The sequence below is a fragment of the Babesia bigemina genome, assembly GCF_000981445.1.
Source record: "Babesia bigemina genome assembly Bbig001, chromosome : I".
Lineage (NCBI taxonomy): Eukaryota > Apicomplexa > Aconoidasida > Piroplasmida > Babesiidae > Babesia > Babesia bigemina.
Genome location: NC_027216.1, coordinates 2,076,247 through 2,090,800, shown reverse-complemented (window position 1 = coordinate 2,090,800; position 14,554 = coordinate 2,076,247). Strand labels below are relative to the sequence as shown.

Below are 14,554 nucleotides of genomic sequence, written 5' to 3'. Positions count from 1 at the left end.
TTATGGGGAGTTGAGGTGCATCTCGTCGTGCACCTGGTATGCGTCCAGGTCGATCGCCATGCAGTGGTGGATGGCGTACGACAGCCGCTGGAGCATGATCTCTTTGCTCGAGTACTTGGGCATGAGCAGCCGGAAGCTGCAGGTCGCCGCCGTGGGCAGCCGGTTGTCGCAGTTGTCAACGTCCTCCTGCGTTAATGTGTATCGCACAGTTTTGCCACGTACCTTTAGTTGCTCGTACTCCACGTAGAGGCTCCACTCGGACTGCGCCGGGGGCAGTCGCGACCTGCCGCTGACGAAGCGGAGGAACAGCTGCATCTTGGCGTTGTCGAAGTTCGCCAGCACGTCGAACAGGTCGCGCTTCAGCTGTGACGAGGAGGACACGGTGTGGGCGCGCAGCACCTCCAGGTCGATGCGCGGGTCGCCGCAGACCATGAACTCCAGCAGCTTGTGGTCCAGCAGCATGCGGAAGCGGCCGATGGGCAGCACCGCGTTGAACCCGCGCGCCAGCCACGTGCACGAAACGTCGCACTGGGTCAGGCGGAAGTGGGTGGCCAGGCGGACGAACAGGTCGACGTTCTCCTCGGTCACGCTGATGTTGGAGCCGTCCAGCAACAGCTCGGTGACGCGCCCGTCGTTCGACTCCAGGCTGAACGTCAGGTCGTTCAGCAGCGTGCTTGACCTGCCGCCGCGGCGCAGCCTGTGGAGGAGGTCGCTGGACAGCTTGTCGCACTCCGCCAGGTCCTTCAGGCTGAGGTTGGCCGCCAGCAGCTTCTTCCAGATCATGGGGTTGAGAGCGACGTTCAGGGGGTTCATCATGCACGCGCACATCGCGAACAGACGGCCCAGCGACTCGTACATCGCCAGCTCCATGGGCAGGCCCTGCATGCAGTGCTCGTCGTAGCACTCGCTGCCGCCGCACTGGCAGTTCTCGCGGAACGACAGCTCGTCCGAAGGCTCGTCGACCACCGAAAGCGGGTTCGCGACGCTGCAGCATCCCGTGGAACAGCTGACGCCCAGGTCGCCGCAGTGCACGGAGATCTTGAAAGGCTCCGGGCACTCGCTCTTCAGGAGGCGCAGCATCGGGTGGATGGGGGAGCTGAACTTCAGCATCACCGTGTCCTGGAACAGCCCGTGCGAGTGGATCGTGTTGGCGCAGCGCACGCACCCGAAGTGGCGCTTCTTGGTCAATCGGGACTCCAGCGTCAGCGGCGACATCACCTCGTTCGATATCGAGCTCAGCAGCTCCTGGAAAGGGCCGCCGAAATCGGTCGCGCCCTCGCCGCGGAACACGACCATGAACGGGCGCTGGTTGTTGCGGGCGCGCAGGATGTTCGGGTTGCAGTTGAGGATCTGCGAGCAGCTCTGGAACCACAAGGTGTGTTTCAGGGAGGACGCAGTGGCGGCTATGCCGCGGTCGACTCGGATCGAAAAGTACGGGCGTTCGCGGTTCAGGCTCTGCAGCGACAAGAAGATCTTGCTGTACATGTCGTTGATCACGGAGCGGCGGATCAGGCAGCGGTTGCCCAGGTACGTGCTCCAGTGCACGGGGATATCGGGCGGGCCCAGGCAGACCCCGAATTCGTCACGCGCGGCGGGATGCCGCCCCTGCGCGGCGACGTTCTTCTGCAACACCAGCGTGCTCGAGCGCCAGCATGGCGGCGCGCTCACAAACGACTCGTAGGTGGGCAGCAGCTGGTGCTCCAGCGGGAGGTACTCCACCAGCGGCTGGTTCAGAACCGTGCCGACAATGGGCGCCAGCAGCTTGAAGGTCTCGTTGACGTGGTCCATCAGCGCAATGCGGTCGCTCACCAGCATGTAACAGCACGCGGATATCACGCAATCTCCCACCTCGAAGCAACGACGGGTCCCGAACTCCGACCGGCGGCCTGCCATCACATCGTTGTGCATGCTCGAGTAGCTGATGATCCGCATCCCGTTGTCGTTCGGCGCGCTGCGCACGTCGCCGATTTGGAGCTTGTCCACCACGGCGCGCAAGGTGGAGCTCGTGTCCGAGCCCGCGTTGGAGTTCAGAATGTAGTCCCGCAGCACGCTGTCGTCCAGCACCTTGGCCATGTGCTGCAGAAGCATGAAAATGTCGACCTCGTCCAGGTGCTCGCGGGAGAGCCGGTTCCGCAGGATACCCTTCAGCTTCATCAGGCACTCCAGCAGATGGTCCACCGTGGTGTAGATGCCGTTCCAGAGCGGCGAGTCCAGCGGCGGCAGGCGGCTCTGCAGCTCCAGACGCGACTGGCACTGCATCACCATCGCGGCGATCATCTGCTTGGTGGCGGGAGCGCTGTTGAGCAGGTCAGACACGCAGTGGAGGGCGAAGTCGATATCCGTGGTCACATCCCGATTCAGGCTGGATCGGAGGCGGTCGAACGCGTACGCGTGGCACCTGACGGTCACGTCGATGCGCTCGCGGCAGTAACTGGGCAGCTCCAGGCCGTCGAAGTCCAGGGTGGTGGCTCGGTGGCTGCGGAACGTGTCCAGGTAACGCGACAAACGGTCCAAACACGAAACCGCCATGTAGTCCTGCGAGTACAGCGAAAAGTCGCAGTGGAACACGTTGCAGCCCTGGAACACGCCGCGGTACAGCTGCAGGGTCGTCAGCGGTGAGGTGTCAGCGCGAGGGAACAGGCGCAGCTCGCTCACGCACCGCTCGAAGTTCAGCAGGCTCAGCACCACCGCGCTGTCGCTGGGCAAAGCGGTTACCTGGTTGCAGTAGTCGGTGGCGAGCCGCACGAAGCCGTGCAGCACACGGCTCTTCGACCAGTTGCTGTACGCCTTCAGATCATGCACGAAGCCGCGCAGCACCGTGGAGATCTCGCTGCCCAGGCTGTCTCCGTGGTTCAAGTGCACCACGGATTTCAGGTGCACTGGCTCCGCGGACTCCGAATCGGAGAGCTTCGTTGTCAGCAGCAGCAGAGCCGTGCGGATCTTCTCCAGGATCGATTCCAGCTGGTCCATTTTCGTGCCCCGGGATATCGCCACCCGCTCTCCGAAGTCGTAGGACTTGTCGACCTCGGCCTGCTCGACCATCAGGTCGCTCCCGTCGATGGTCACTGCGTTCAGTGCAACGTCGCCGACGTGGAACTGGTCGCCGTTGCCCACGCCGCAGACGAACTCGCTGCCACCCAGCAGGCCCGGCCACGCCCGGTGCAACTTGCCGTAATTGGGGCCGAAGAACCGCCTCAGGTTGTAACGCTCGACCACGTACATGCACATGTCCTGCAGATCGTCGTTGCCCGAGGGGAACAGGTCGAGGATGCCGCACCCCGCATTGTTGCGAAGTTGGACATCCGCACCGAAGGTGACCAGCATGTCCACGGTCTCGAGGACGCTGCTGCACCGTTTGCCAAAAGGCGCCGCGTCGTTCTCGACGAGCGCGTGGATCAGCGCGGTGTTGCCGAAGCGGTCGCGGCCGTTGACATCGGCGCCCATTATGCTCAGCAGATACGAAATCACCGCCGTGCAGCCGTTCTTCGCGGCAGCCATGAGCGGGCTTTCGTTCGACGGGCCGCTCCGGCCGTCGAAGTTGACATCGCCCACGACCGAAATGCACCGCAGAATCTCCAGACGGTTCAACAGACAGCACAGGTACACCGCATTATACTGGTCGTACGGCTTACGTTGCGCTTCGGGGGGCTGCGTGTCGCTCAGCGCGGTCTCAAACAGCGAAATCCGGACGTTGGCCGCAACGGAGCCGCCCGTGATGAAGTACACGAGCCCGCGAACCGTCGAAAGGTCGTCGGACAGGATGGCGTTGAACAAGCTGTTCTGCAGCACCGACAGGCTCGAGCCACCCAAGTTGGCAGCCACGGCGGAGGACTCGCTCAGCGTATGCGGCGACAAGTAGGGCTGGTAGAACTTCCGGAAATCTAGGACCATGGCGATTTTGTCGTTGACCACGAAAAGCAGCTTGCACTCATCCGGAGCGAACCGCAGGCCCACCACGTCGTCCTTGGCGAAGCCGGTGCCGGATACCGAGACCCGAGAGGTGCGCATGGAGGCCGACCTGAAAAGAGGCGGGTCCATTGGGCACTGAATGGTGCCGTTAGCGAACCACAGGAAACGCAACCCCAGCCACTCAAGACCGACGAAGAAATCGGGGCGCGACGACAGCACCTTGACCGACACGTCGAAAGGCAGAGCCATGTGGGTGCACATGGCGCCCAAGTCGGCGGTGCCGGGAACGTCCACCACAGTCGTGTCGCCGCATGCATCCAGATGAGCTGCGTTCGTGCAGTCGACTTGGGGCGCCACGTTGCTCAGCGAAATCCCTGACCTGAAGGGGACGCTCAGACGCACGTATCCCGGGAACGACTCGAGCGATGGCGGCGACTGCGACGCGATGTAGTAGCACAGCGACCCCACGGGTAGCGACGCCGTGTTGCGCACCACCATCACGTCCTCGTGGTAGGACGGGTCCGAGGGATGCGATACCGCGATGTACGGCCGCAGGAGCTCCACCGAACTCGGCAGGGTCAAGCAAACGGTAGTGCGGCCGTAGTGCCAAATGATCTCGTCGCTGACCACGACCTGCGATATCTCCAACTCGCCGACCACCTCGAGGTACAAGAAGCCATCCTCGAAGTGGACCTTGCTCGAGGGCGAGCACACCTCGCGGATGCCCCGCGCCGTGAAGCCGATGCGAAACACCGCCTCCTTGCAGCGCTCGCTCACGTCGCGATACACGATCACCGCCGGGAGGCAGCAGCGCTGCCGCATGAGGTCGAACGGCAGCGGGTCACCGCAGTCCACGTAGACCGGCTGGCCGTTGGGCACGCGCAGGCAGACGTCGGGGTACAGCAGGGTCTCCGAGATGATGCGCGTGCACTCGCGGTCCGCGCACAGCACCACGCGGCAAATGCGCTTCAGCCGAAGCGTCAGCGAGATGCTCTTGGACCTGGACGTGGTGATGAACGTCCGAGTCATCTTGGCCAGGCCCCCCGATGACCGATAGTGTGGGGGGATGCACGCCTGCAGCACCAGGTCCTGCGGAATGCCCAGAATGCAACGGACGAACTTCTCGGAGTACGTCGTGGAGTTCTTGCCGATCATCATGTAGTGCGCAATGCTCAAAATGTCGTCGGGGTCGAAGACGGGGTCGCAGCCCTTCTCCAGCAGCATGGCCAGCGTGGACGCGAACAGGTGCACCAACACGGCGCTGGCGAGCTTGGCAGCGTGGTCCTGGCGCTTCAGCTCGATGTTGGTGAACGTGTCGAGGTCCAGGATGTTGTAAAAGTTGCACAAACCCGTCACGCGGTGAAGGGCGCTCGTGCCGCAGTACTGCGTGACCATGAATATTTCGCTGAGCTGGGCGGGAGTCGACACGGGGATCATCCAGGCGGACAGGCGCGAGGCCACCACCGCAAGCTTGCACGGCAGCGCAGAGCAGTTCACCAACAACGTGTGCACGATCGACCACACGTAGTTGGTCACGAACCGCTTGCGGATCGAGCCGCTGCACAGGGGGTGGCGCAGGAACGCGTCCAAGATCCAGTGGACGACGTGAGCCAGGCCGTGGTGGGCGCTCTGGTCGTGAACCAACATCGCGACGCAGTACACCAGCTCGGTGAACAACACGGCCAGCATCTCGTCCAGCCTGCTGGGGTCCTTCTCCATGTAGAACAGGCGCTGCCAGCCGTACAGAGGGTCCACGCTGAACGAGTACTGGTCCATGCAGCCCACGCTCACTGAGCCCGCCATGTAGCCCCAATGCCAGTAGTCGGTGCTGTTGAAGTCGTAACACCTGACGAAGTGCTTGACGGTGGCGCGGAAGACCTGGAGGCCCTTCTCCTGCTCACCCTCCACCAAACGGCACGCGAAATACTCCGGGCACAGCGACAGCAGCACTGCAGCCAGGTCGAACACGTTGTGCTCCACAATGTTGGGGCGCAGGCTGCGGCGCAACGTGTGCCGACTGGCGGACGGCACGCGGGCGCTGCAGTGGTAGCTGTAGTCACACGTAGCGAACATCTTGGTGTTGGGGGCTATGTCAGGCACCTTGTGCCCATCCAGAACCTGGACGGCATGCTCCGAAAGGCGCTGCGAATGCACCGCGTCGTACACCAGGCTCCAGAACTGATCCGGCGAGATCGATTCAAAGGAATCACAGGGGGCCAACGCACCCTCGCTGGTAGCAACCGGATCACCGCCCACGTCGCCCTCACGGCTCGAGGCACTAACCGAACTCACCTCATCCACGTCGCAGGTTTCAATGCCCAGAAGGGACAGCAGGCTCAGCACGCGGTCCTTCCCGATCCTTGACTCAGACATGCCCGGAGCGTCGACAAACGCCATGATGAAGCACACCAACTGGTCGATACACGCCGTTTCGAACTCCAGGTCGTCGTCGCCGCAGCCATACCTTATTCCCTTCTCGCACAGCACACGGGCCAGCAGCACGCAGCACAGCAGGCATGCGGCCCCGAAGGCCAGCAGCAGGGACTGGGTCGGGAACATAGTTTTCGACTCCGCAAATGGCGCGAAACGCAGGCACGCATCCGTGTTGCGAACGTACATCACAGCGGACGCTATGCACGGCACGGACAAAATTTCCGACAGCGATGCCAGCAGCTTGCGACAGCTGTCGCTGCTCAGCTTCGAGCAGCACGAGCGCAAGGTGGAGGACGAGCCTAGCAGCCACGGGAGGCTGAAGTCGGAGACCTTCTCACACTTGGCGTCACGAGTGAAGGCTTTCTTCTTCCACGCGCCGGAGTCGACGTCGCAGCCCAAAACGCATAGCCAGCTGTAGCAGTCACGCAGCGCAGCACGCTCGACGTCGCCCAACTCGCGCGATTCCTGGAGCTTGCCGCACAGGGTCTCGAAGGACATGCACAGCTGGCCGACCACCTCCTCCTTCACGCCGCTGAGCAGCGGGATGTTGGTTGTCAGGATCGCCTGATACAGCTGCACCGATTCCGCGAACATTATCGCCGACTTCGCGGATGTCATGGAGCCACGCGGGTTCACGATGTCGTCCCAGATCTCGTCCTTACACAGGCGCAGGACATCCTCAGGCAGCGAGCCGACCTCTAGCTCGTCGTCGGCCCTGAGGTCGTAGTCGACGTCCCAGTCTGTGTTCGTGAACTTCTCGAGCGACGGGAAGTGCTCCACAGACACGTCGTCGTGGTCGCGCTGCTCGTCGGAGCTCACGCTGAAGGCTTCCTCCGATGTGGCGCCACGGTCGCTGCTTTCGCCGCGCTCAGCGCGCTCCACCCGGTTGACCACGTTCCGGCCGGAACCGCGAGAAATGGGGGTGACGGAGGGCAGGCGCACGGGCAGCCGGCGACCGCTGCCTGTAGGCGACATTGGCCGCTCGGCGTTCTCGCCGGAGGAGTACACGGGGAACTCGACCGGCTGGTCGGACGCCGTGTCGCTCCGGAAGGTGCTCAATGTCTCGCGACTCACCAAACGCCCGCTTTCGGCGGAGGAGTTCTCGTTCAGGCCGTTGTAGACGATGGTCTGCGGGTCCTGGAATATGAACACCAGGCTCATGCGGCGCATGGGCTCGTTCTGCGTCGCGGGGTCGTAGACAACCTCCAGCACGGAGCCTATGCTGTTCCCGGCGATCAGCAGCTCCGTCCGGAGGCACACCTGGCCGTCCTCCTGCCTCTCCACGTTGAACGACGCCGACAACACGTCGCCCACCCTATAGTTGATGGTTGCCGCGAACACGTCATGCACAAACGGCGGGCACAGCGACGTCATGAAGCCCACCACGTCGTTGCGGTCGAACAGGTCGATGACGGAGCCGAAGACGCAGTCCGCTGGCGCAACCGTGATGCCGAAACGGCCGGGCGACAGAATGAAGAAGTTCACGCTGCCCTGCATGGAGGTGGTCGAGCCCATGTTGATGGGGATGCGGAACAGCACTATCCCGCCCATGTTCTGCGCGCGCGTTATGTGCAGCGTGTGCCCGCTGATGTCCGCCTCGAAGTCCGCGGAGGCGCGGTGGGTCACGAAGTTGTCCGAGTGCGGAAGGGTGGAAAACGGGTCGCTGCTGGAATCGCTCACCACGCGTATGCTGCGACGGTACCCCTGCGTGACCAGCACGCTCTGGAACAGCTCCGAACTCGACGAGTACAGGCACTCCTGCGGCGCGCGTTGCAGCGGCGGCAGCCAGCGGTAAAGGAACATCCCGTGCAGCGTGGGCGACACCAGGTTCGCGAACGCCGCGTCGGCGGTGCTTATGACGTAACCCGAGTCGCACAAGTGCTCTTGCCCCAATTTGCGGGTGCAGGACACGAACAACTCGCAAAAGGCGGGGCCCAAATTCGAGGACGACAGCAGCACGTCGATCTCTTCATCGCCCAGAGTGAAGGTCGTCAGCAGGCAGTTCAGCAGGTAGTTCACCATGCGGTAGTGGGACGTCGAGTCGATCTCCTTCGTCAGTATGTTCAGAATGGACACCCAGAACGTCTCGATCTCGCACCGGCAGACCAAGTTGGTGGTGCACTTGTTGCATGCGCTCGAGATCATGCCCTCGACGGATATCGAAGCGGACTCGCCGTCGATGTTGCTGGGGATGTAACGGAACGACACGTAGTCGCTGTGATCCTTGGACCTCACGGCGCACGCGCAGTTCGCGTTGAAAATCACCAGCATGGCGGCGACCTCGCGCAAGGAGCGCAGCAGCAGCCGGCACAGGCAATACGATATCTCCACATTACCAGTATCCGTATTGGAGCCATGGGGGCCTGGCGAAAATGCCATCCAGATCAGCACGCGCAACAGGTAGTGCAGGTGCACCCGCATCGGGTGGACGCTGTTAGTAGGATCGCCGCCATTCAGCTGCGACCAGATCCCGCTGCCGCTCTCCACCTCCAGCTTCCCGCCCAGGTACTGCAGCACGCTCAGGTCGACGGCACGCAGCGCTGCGTTCTCATGCCTCAAGGTGATGTTGATGTAGATGGGGATGGTGATGTCGCAGACGTCCACGTCGGAGCTCACGGTGCTCACATGCTTGTCGATGAACGAAACGTCCACAATGTCGCTGTCCTCGCGGGGGTACATGTGCCACATGATCAGCTCACCCGGGACGGCGGGTTGAGGGGTCTCGGCGACCTCCCGAGAGGTCAGGCCGCGGATCATGGCGTTCAACGGCTCCAAGTCACTTTCCACCGTGCAGGGGTCCAACGTCTTCAGCGACCACAGCAGGCGCAGGGTCAGCTCTGGCTTCTCTATCGGGGGCTGCACGTCGGAGGTTGTTTTCACCCAGACGTACAGCAGGCCCCTGCTTACCTTGATGAAATCGCGCTTCGAGTACCGCGACGACCACAGGGTCTGGAACACGGCGTTGACGCTCACGTTGCACAGCCGCAGCATTTCGTACGAGACGAACAGCACCACGATCGAACGCACGCCCTTAGTGGGACACGAGTCCAGGCCGGCCGCACCCGACGGGCCCAGGCGCAGAGGCTGCAGCACGGACAGCATTTGCTGGAAAATCGGCGTGGCGTACCGGGGGTTGTTCAGCGGGTCCAGGCCCAGCGAAAACAGCAGCGAGAAGAACGGCAGCGATATGCGCACCCAAGAGGGGAGGTGCTCCCTGGACCGAATTGCGTAGTTCAAGTTGCACACGCCCGACGACAGGTACCACGAGCATAACTTCTCCAAGACCGTTGACTGCGCCCGCTCCAGCATCGCGTCGAAGGAGCTGCGCAGCCCTGCTGAGGCGCCCGGCGAGGGCACCACGCTGTCGCTGGCGGAGCGGATGACCATGCAGCGGGTGGTTTTAACGATACAGTACCACAGTAGCTTCAAGACTGCATGCATGCCGTCGGAGCAAACCAGGACCTTGTCATCAGACGGCAGGGAGGTCATGTGCACCAGCAGCGGCCGGGTGTAGGAGGGCGAGTCGTGGTCCTTCTCGGCGTTGCTTCCGTCATCGCGCAGGCGGGTGTCAACGAGGAGGCTTGTCAGGGCGTTCACACACCGCCACATCGAGTGGCGGCACATCGCGGACAGGCGCTCGGCCTGCAGGTCGCTCTGGCAGACGGCGGCGGAGGGCCCGTAGAGCAGGAAGCCGATCACGTCGCCCATGTGAGGACGAATGTCGACGCGTAACACCTCCGGGTCGTTGCTCGCCACGGGGCTGCTGCAGCGCGCCGCACCGACGCTGTGGCTCCGCCAAGCCGACGATTGCCGGCCGGCGCTACGACGGGTCAGGAAGATGTCCGAGAACCCGCGTTCGAAGTTGCGAGGGTCGCGCTTCGACGCTCGCAGGAGGTGCGGAATCGATGAGCAACGCTTCACGCCGTCCGTCACAACGGGCGCGTCGTCGTCCTCGAGCGTGACACCCGGCGTGGATGCGTGCCCGGCACGTGGCATCGGTTCGTTCTTGACGTAGTACAGGCCCCCCCGGGTGTTCTCCACGACCCAGAGGCAGCGCCTGTGGATGTCGTCCAAGTAGCCCTGGCGAATCGCGTGCAGACGGTCCAAATCCGACATCGTCGCGAACAGCGTCTGCACGTTTTGCAGCTGGCGCAGGACCTGGAGCACCGCCTGCGACGCCGACCTGGTGCAGAACTCGACGGAGCCGCTCTCACCGCCCAACAGGTGGATGAAGACGGCCACGAACCCCAATTGGCACACGCCCAAAGAGGGGTGCAAGCTGCGGTAGTAGGGGCGCAGACGGTCGATGCAGGCGGCATCACCGCGCAGGATCCCCAGGGCCCACGTCGTGCCGTCAGAAGCAGGCGGGCGCCCGACGTTGAAGTCCTCCGTGAAGCTCGCATGGCTCGAACGGTAGTGGAAGTCTTGCAGCAGCATCGTCAGACGCCTCAAGCCGGTGTAGAAATCCGATCGGTCCTCGAACTCGAGCCAGGCGCCATACAGCACCCACTGAGGCAAGTCCACGCCACGCTGGTCCTCGATGCCCTTGATGCGCGACACCTCGCTGTTCAGCGCGCCCAGCTCCGCAACTGACAGCAGGTGCTCCTTGCTGTACCGCTTGCAGTGGTTGTACATGTACGTGATGACCTTGCCGAGCAGGTACGCCAGCGAGTGGAACTGGAGCACCACGTAGTTCATGAACAGGCTGAACGCCTCGAAAAACGTGGAGTAACGCTTGATGCACCTCTTCATCAATATCAGCACCCGGAAAATGCACGGCAGCAAGTTGGCGCAGGCAACGAACGTCCGGTGGACCACGGAGGCGTGGCCGTCGACCACGGTCATGTACTCGAACAGCTCCACCATGTAGGACAGCGCGTCCACGATCGACAGGGTGTTGATGAAGTTGTGCGCACTCGAACCGAACTCGCTGAGCAGATCGGAGGACACCTCCACCAGATTCTCCGAGAGCAGGCCGTACGCGAACTCGCTGTAACGCAGCAGACGAAGCACAATGTACTCCAAGACCGACACGTCATCTTTGTTGAACAGGCGGAAGTAGGTGTTGGCGTTATCCACCTTCAGCAGGCCGTCAAGGCGACCGTACAGAATGTCGCCGCGCCAGTCGCAGAAACGCTCGAAGGCCTTGCGGTAGTCCATGTCCACCGTGCTGGACAGCCTATCCACGCAGTCCCAGCCCGCTTCCTTGTACGACACGGACGTGTTCAAGCAGAGGAACAAAATGCCGTGCTTCAGCAGCAGGCGGCAGAGAAGCATGTGCGGGCGAGGGCAGGAGTAGAGAGCGGCGGGGCCAGTGAGCGGTTGGTAGTCGTGGGTGCGCGTGTTGGCATCGGTTGGCGTGCAGTACCGCCGCACGCAGCCGTAGCAGCACGTGAAAAACGGGCTCGCCACCGAATCGCCGTACTTGACAGCCTCGCACGTGCAGTATTCCGCGCCAACGGGGTCCACGCTGATACGGCTCTCCTGGAGGTGGCACTTACCAGACTCCAGGAACTTCAGGATGGTTTTCCACCAGTGGTTGTCCACGTCGCCCACGAACTTGGCGCCGTCGCGGAGGAACCCCGGCATGTTCTGCGATAGGGCGCGCTTGGTGAATATCGCAATGCAGTCGCCCGAACTCAAGAACTTCAGCGCCTCGATGCTCACGTTGCCTCCCGCGTCGCCGTGGGCGGGGAACTGTTCCACCGACACCGTATGCACCAGAATCTCGACCAACACCTCCAGGCGCAGCGTCAGAAATATCTGGGAAAAAATGTCGGGGCACGCCGAGACGAAGGAAATGGCCGCCACGTTGATAGCGCTAGCCAGGCTGTCGAGGTCGAATTGCAGGTGGTAATGGTCGGTGTCGTGGCAGCCCGACGTTATTGCGCGGAACCGCACGCACGCGACGAAGCACGAGGCCACGAGCTCCAGCATGTCCGACGGTAGCTTCACGGAGCCGGTGGGTATCGACAGTGACAGCCGCAGCACAGACAGGCACGACAAGATGGTCTCGGAAATCAGCCGCCACAGGGTCAACGCATTGACGCCCCCCGACGCGGTGAAGTACGTGCAGATGCTGGATATGCACTCCAGGTTGCAGAACAGAATCTCGAACCACAGACGCAGGTAACGCACGAAATGGGCGCTCCAAGTAAACCCTGGTGACGAATGGCCCCTGAAACTGTGGAAAATCCGAGACAGCATGTTGTGGAGGCTCGACGTCACCTTCGCCATAAAAAAGTGGCGCTCGTACAGCGAGTTGAGCAGGCACGCCCTGCCGGACGACGCCAACGGGAACCCGCAGCAGCCCACCAGCTGCCTTCGCATCATCTCGCTGCGTAATCCGGGGGTCAGCGACCACGGCTGCTCCAGGTGGACGCAGCTCGAGTCGACGGCGATGGAGACGTCGATGGCCCCGCCCGTCGACAAGTCCAGCTGCCAGGCCTCGCACAAATCCAGCATGTAGAACCGCGTGCCGTTCAGGTACACCAGGAGGTTGCCGTTGGAGAACAAAAACTCGACGGAGTAGCTCTTCAGCGAGTGAAGGTCGAGCAGGGCGAACCCGCTGTCGAAGACCATCATGTGGTGCCCGTCCGAAACGAACGTCACGCTCCTGTCGGGGAGCGGCTCCTTCTGCGAATGCCTTATGGTGATGCGGAAGACGCTTGAAGTTGACGCCGGCTTGTGGATGGACGCCGAGTCAGAGACCTCATCGATGCTCACGTCCACGCGCATGACGTAACAGCCCAGCTTCGTGATGGACGTGGAAAACACGCGATCGCACGAGTCATCGCTGCCCCCCTCACTGCTGTTCATCAGCAACGGATGGTGCAGCGACAGGTACTCGAGGTCGATCAGCGACTCGAAAGACGCCGACAGACGAGGCAGCCACACGGCGGAATTGTCAGGCCTGGGGGTGGTGGGGTCGCCACACGGATGCGGTAGCGTTGGAATCACCACTGTCTTCAGGTAGTTCAAACAGCACTCGAGGGTCTGGCACGCGTTCGGGTGGCGAACGGATAGGCAGAACATCACGTCGATGCACAAATCGAAGACCCCTGAGAACCCGCTGGAGGAGGCAAACTGCAAAATGCCGCACAGGTGCTGGTACACAGCGTCGTAACTCGTTGATTCGAGCGCGCCCATCTCCGCGACAGGCTCGCTGGCGATCAGTATCCGTACCCACTTGCTGTAGTCACACGGGCAGCGCAGCACGTCGTCCCGCAAATCCTTCAAATGCGACAAAAACTGGTCACAAATGTAGTCGTTGCTCCTACCCTCCAGTTGCCACAGCCGAATGTTGACGAAAACAGATTGACTGCAAATCTTGGCCTTCAACATCACGATCATCCGCTCGAAGCTCACGGGCAGGCGGACCGAAGGCTGGGGGTCGCCCGACGGAGCGGCACTGGTGCCAGCCAGGCGCGTATCGACGTTGTGCATCTGAGACAGCTTGGAGCGGCACTCCGCGCGGTACCGCCGGATGTTGTTGCATACGGTGCCGATGGAGGGGGTCTCCTTGCACAGACGCAGCAGCCCCTCGGCGTCGATGCGCAAGGGCAAGGCGTCGCCATCCTTCAGCAAAATGTCGCTTTCACTGCCTTCGCTGTGCAGGAAGCAGTCGTAGAAACGCTTGTCGAAGCGGCTGGCCAGTGACTTGAAGTTGTACGCATTCCGCTTCGCAACCTTGCTGAACGCCTCATCCAAAGCGCATTTCTCCCAGTCGAAGTGCGTGGACTCGCACCGCACGCTGTCGTCCACATCGGCAGTGCGCTCGTCGGAGCACGCCGTGCAGTCGACGTCAGAGGCCACGGATGCATGACTAGATAAGCTGCGGTGCGTCGCAGCGTCGCCCGGCGAATGCAGCCGACACAGCTCATCGAGGCTCGATGCGAACGAATTGCAGAGACCCTCTAGGCCTGACAGCGCACCGACGCCACGATCCAGAGCTTCCAGCAGAGTAGAGTGCGATTTGCATATCAGCAACTGCACACCCTGGAGCAAGCAGAACTCGTCCGCCTCGTTCAAACTGCCGTTCAGACGGCACCTACCTATGAAGGTGTACCTGCTGTATATGAGACTTTTGAAAGATACCACGTCCGCAGAGAGGCTTTGTCCAGAAGGCCTCGCAGAAGCATCCGCTTCGGGCTGCGCCATCGTTTAGGCGTGGACGCACTAAACGGGCGATAGACGGCCTGTAAACACGCCT

At 62.2% G+C, this 14,554-nt stretch overlaps 1 protein-coding gene across 1 annotated transcript; it reads right to left on the bottom strand.

The window, feature by feature from the left end:
• Positions 1–14,502, bottom strand: BBBOND_0109400 (HECT/ubiquitin-transferase domain containing protein, putative; the record flags this gene model as incomplete). Its single annotated transcript, XM_012911374.1, has 1 exon — positions 1–14,502. The coding sequence occupies one exon, from the start codon at positions 14,500–14,502 to the stop codon at positions 1–3; it is 14,502 nt and encodes a 4,833-aa protein (XP_012766828.1).
• Positions 14,503–14,554: the final 52 nt, after the last annotated feature.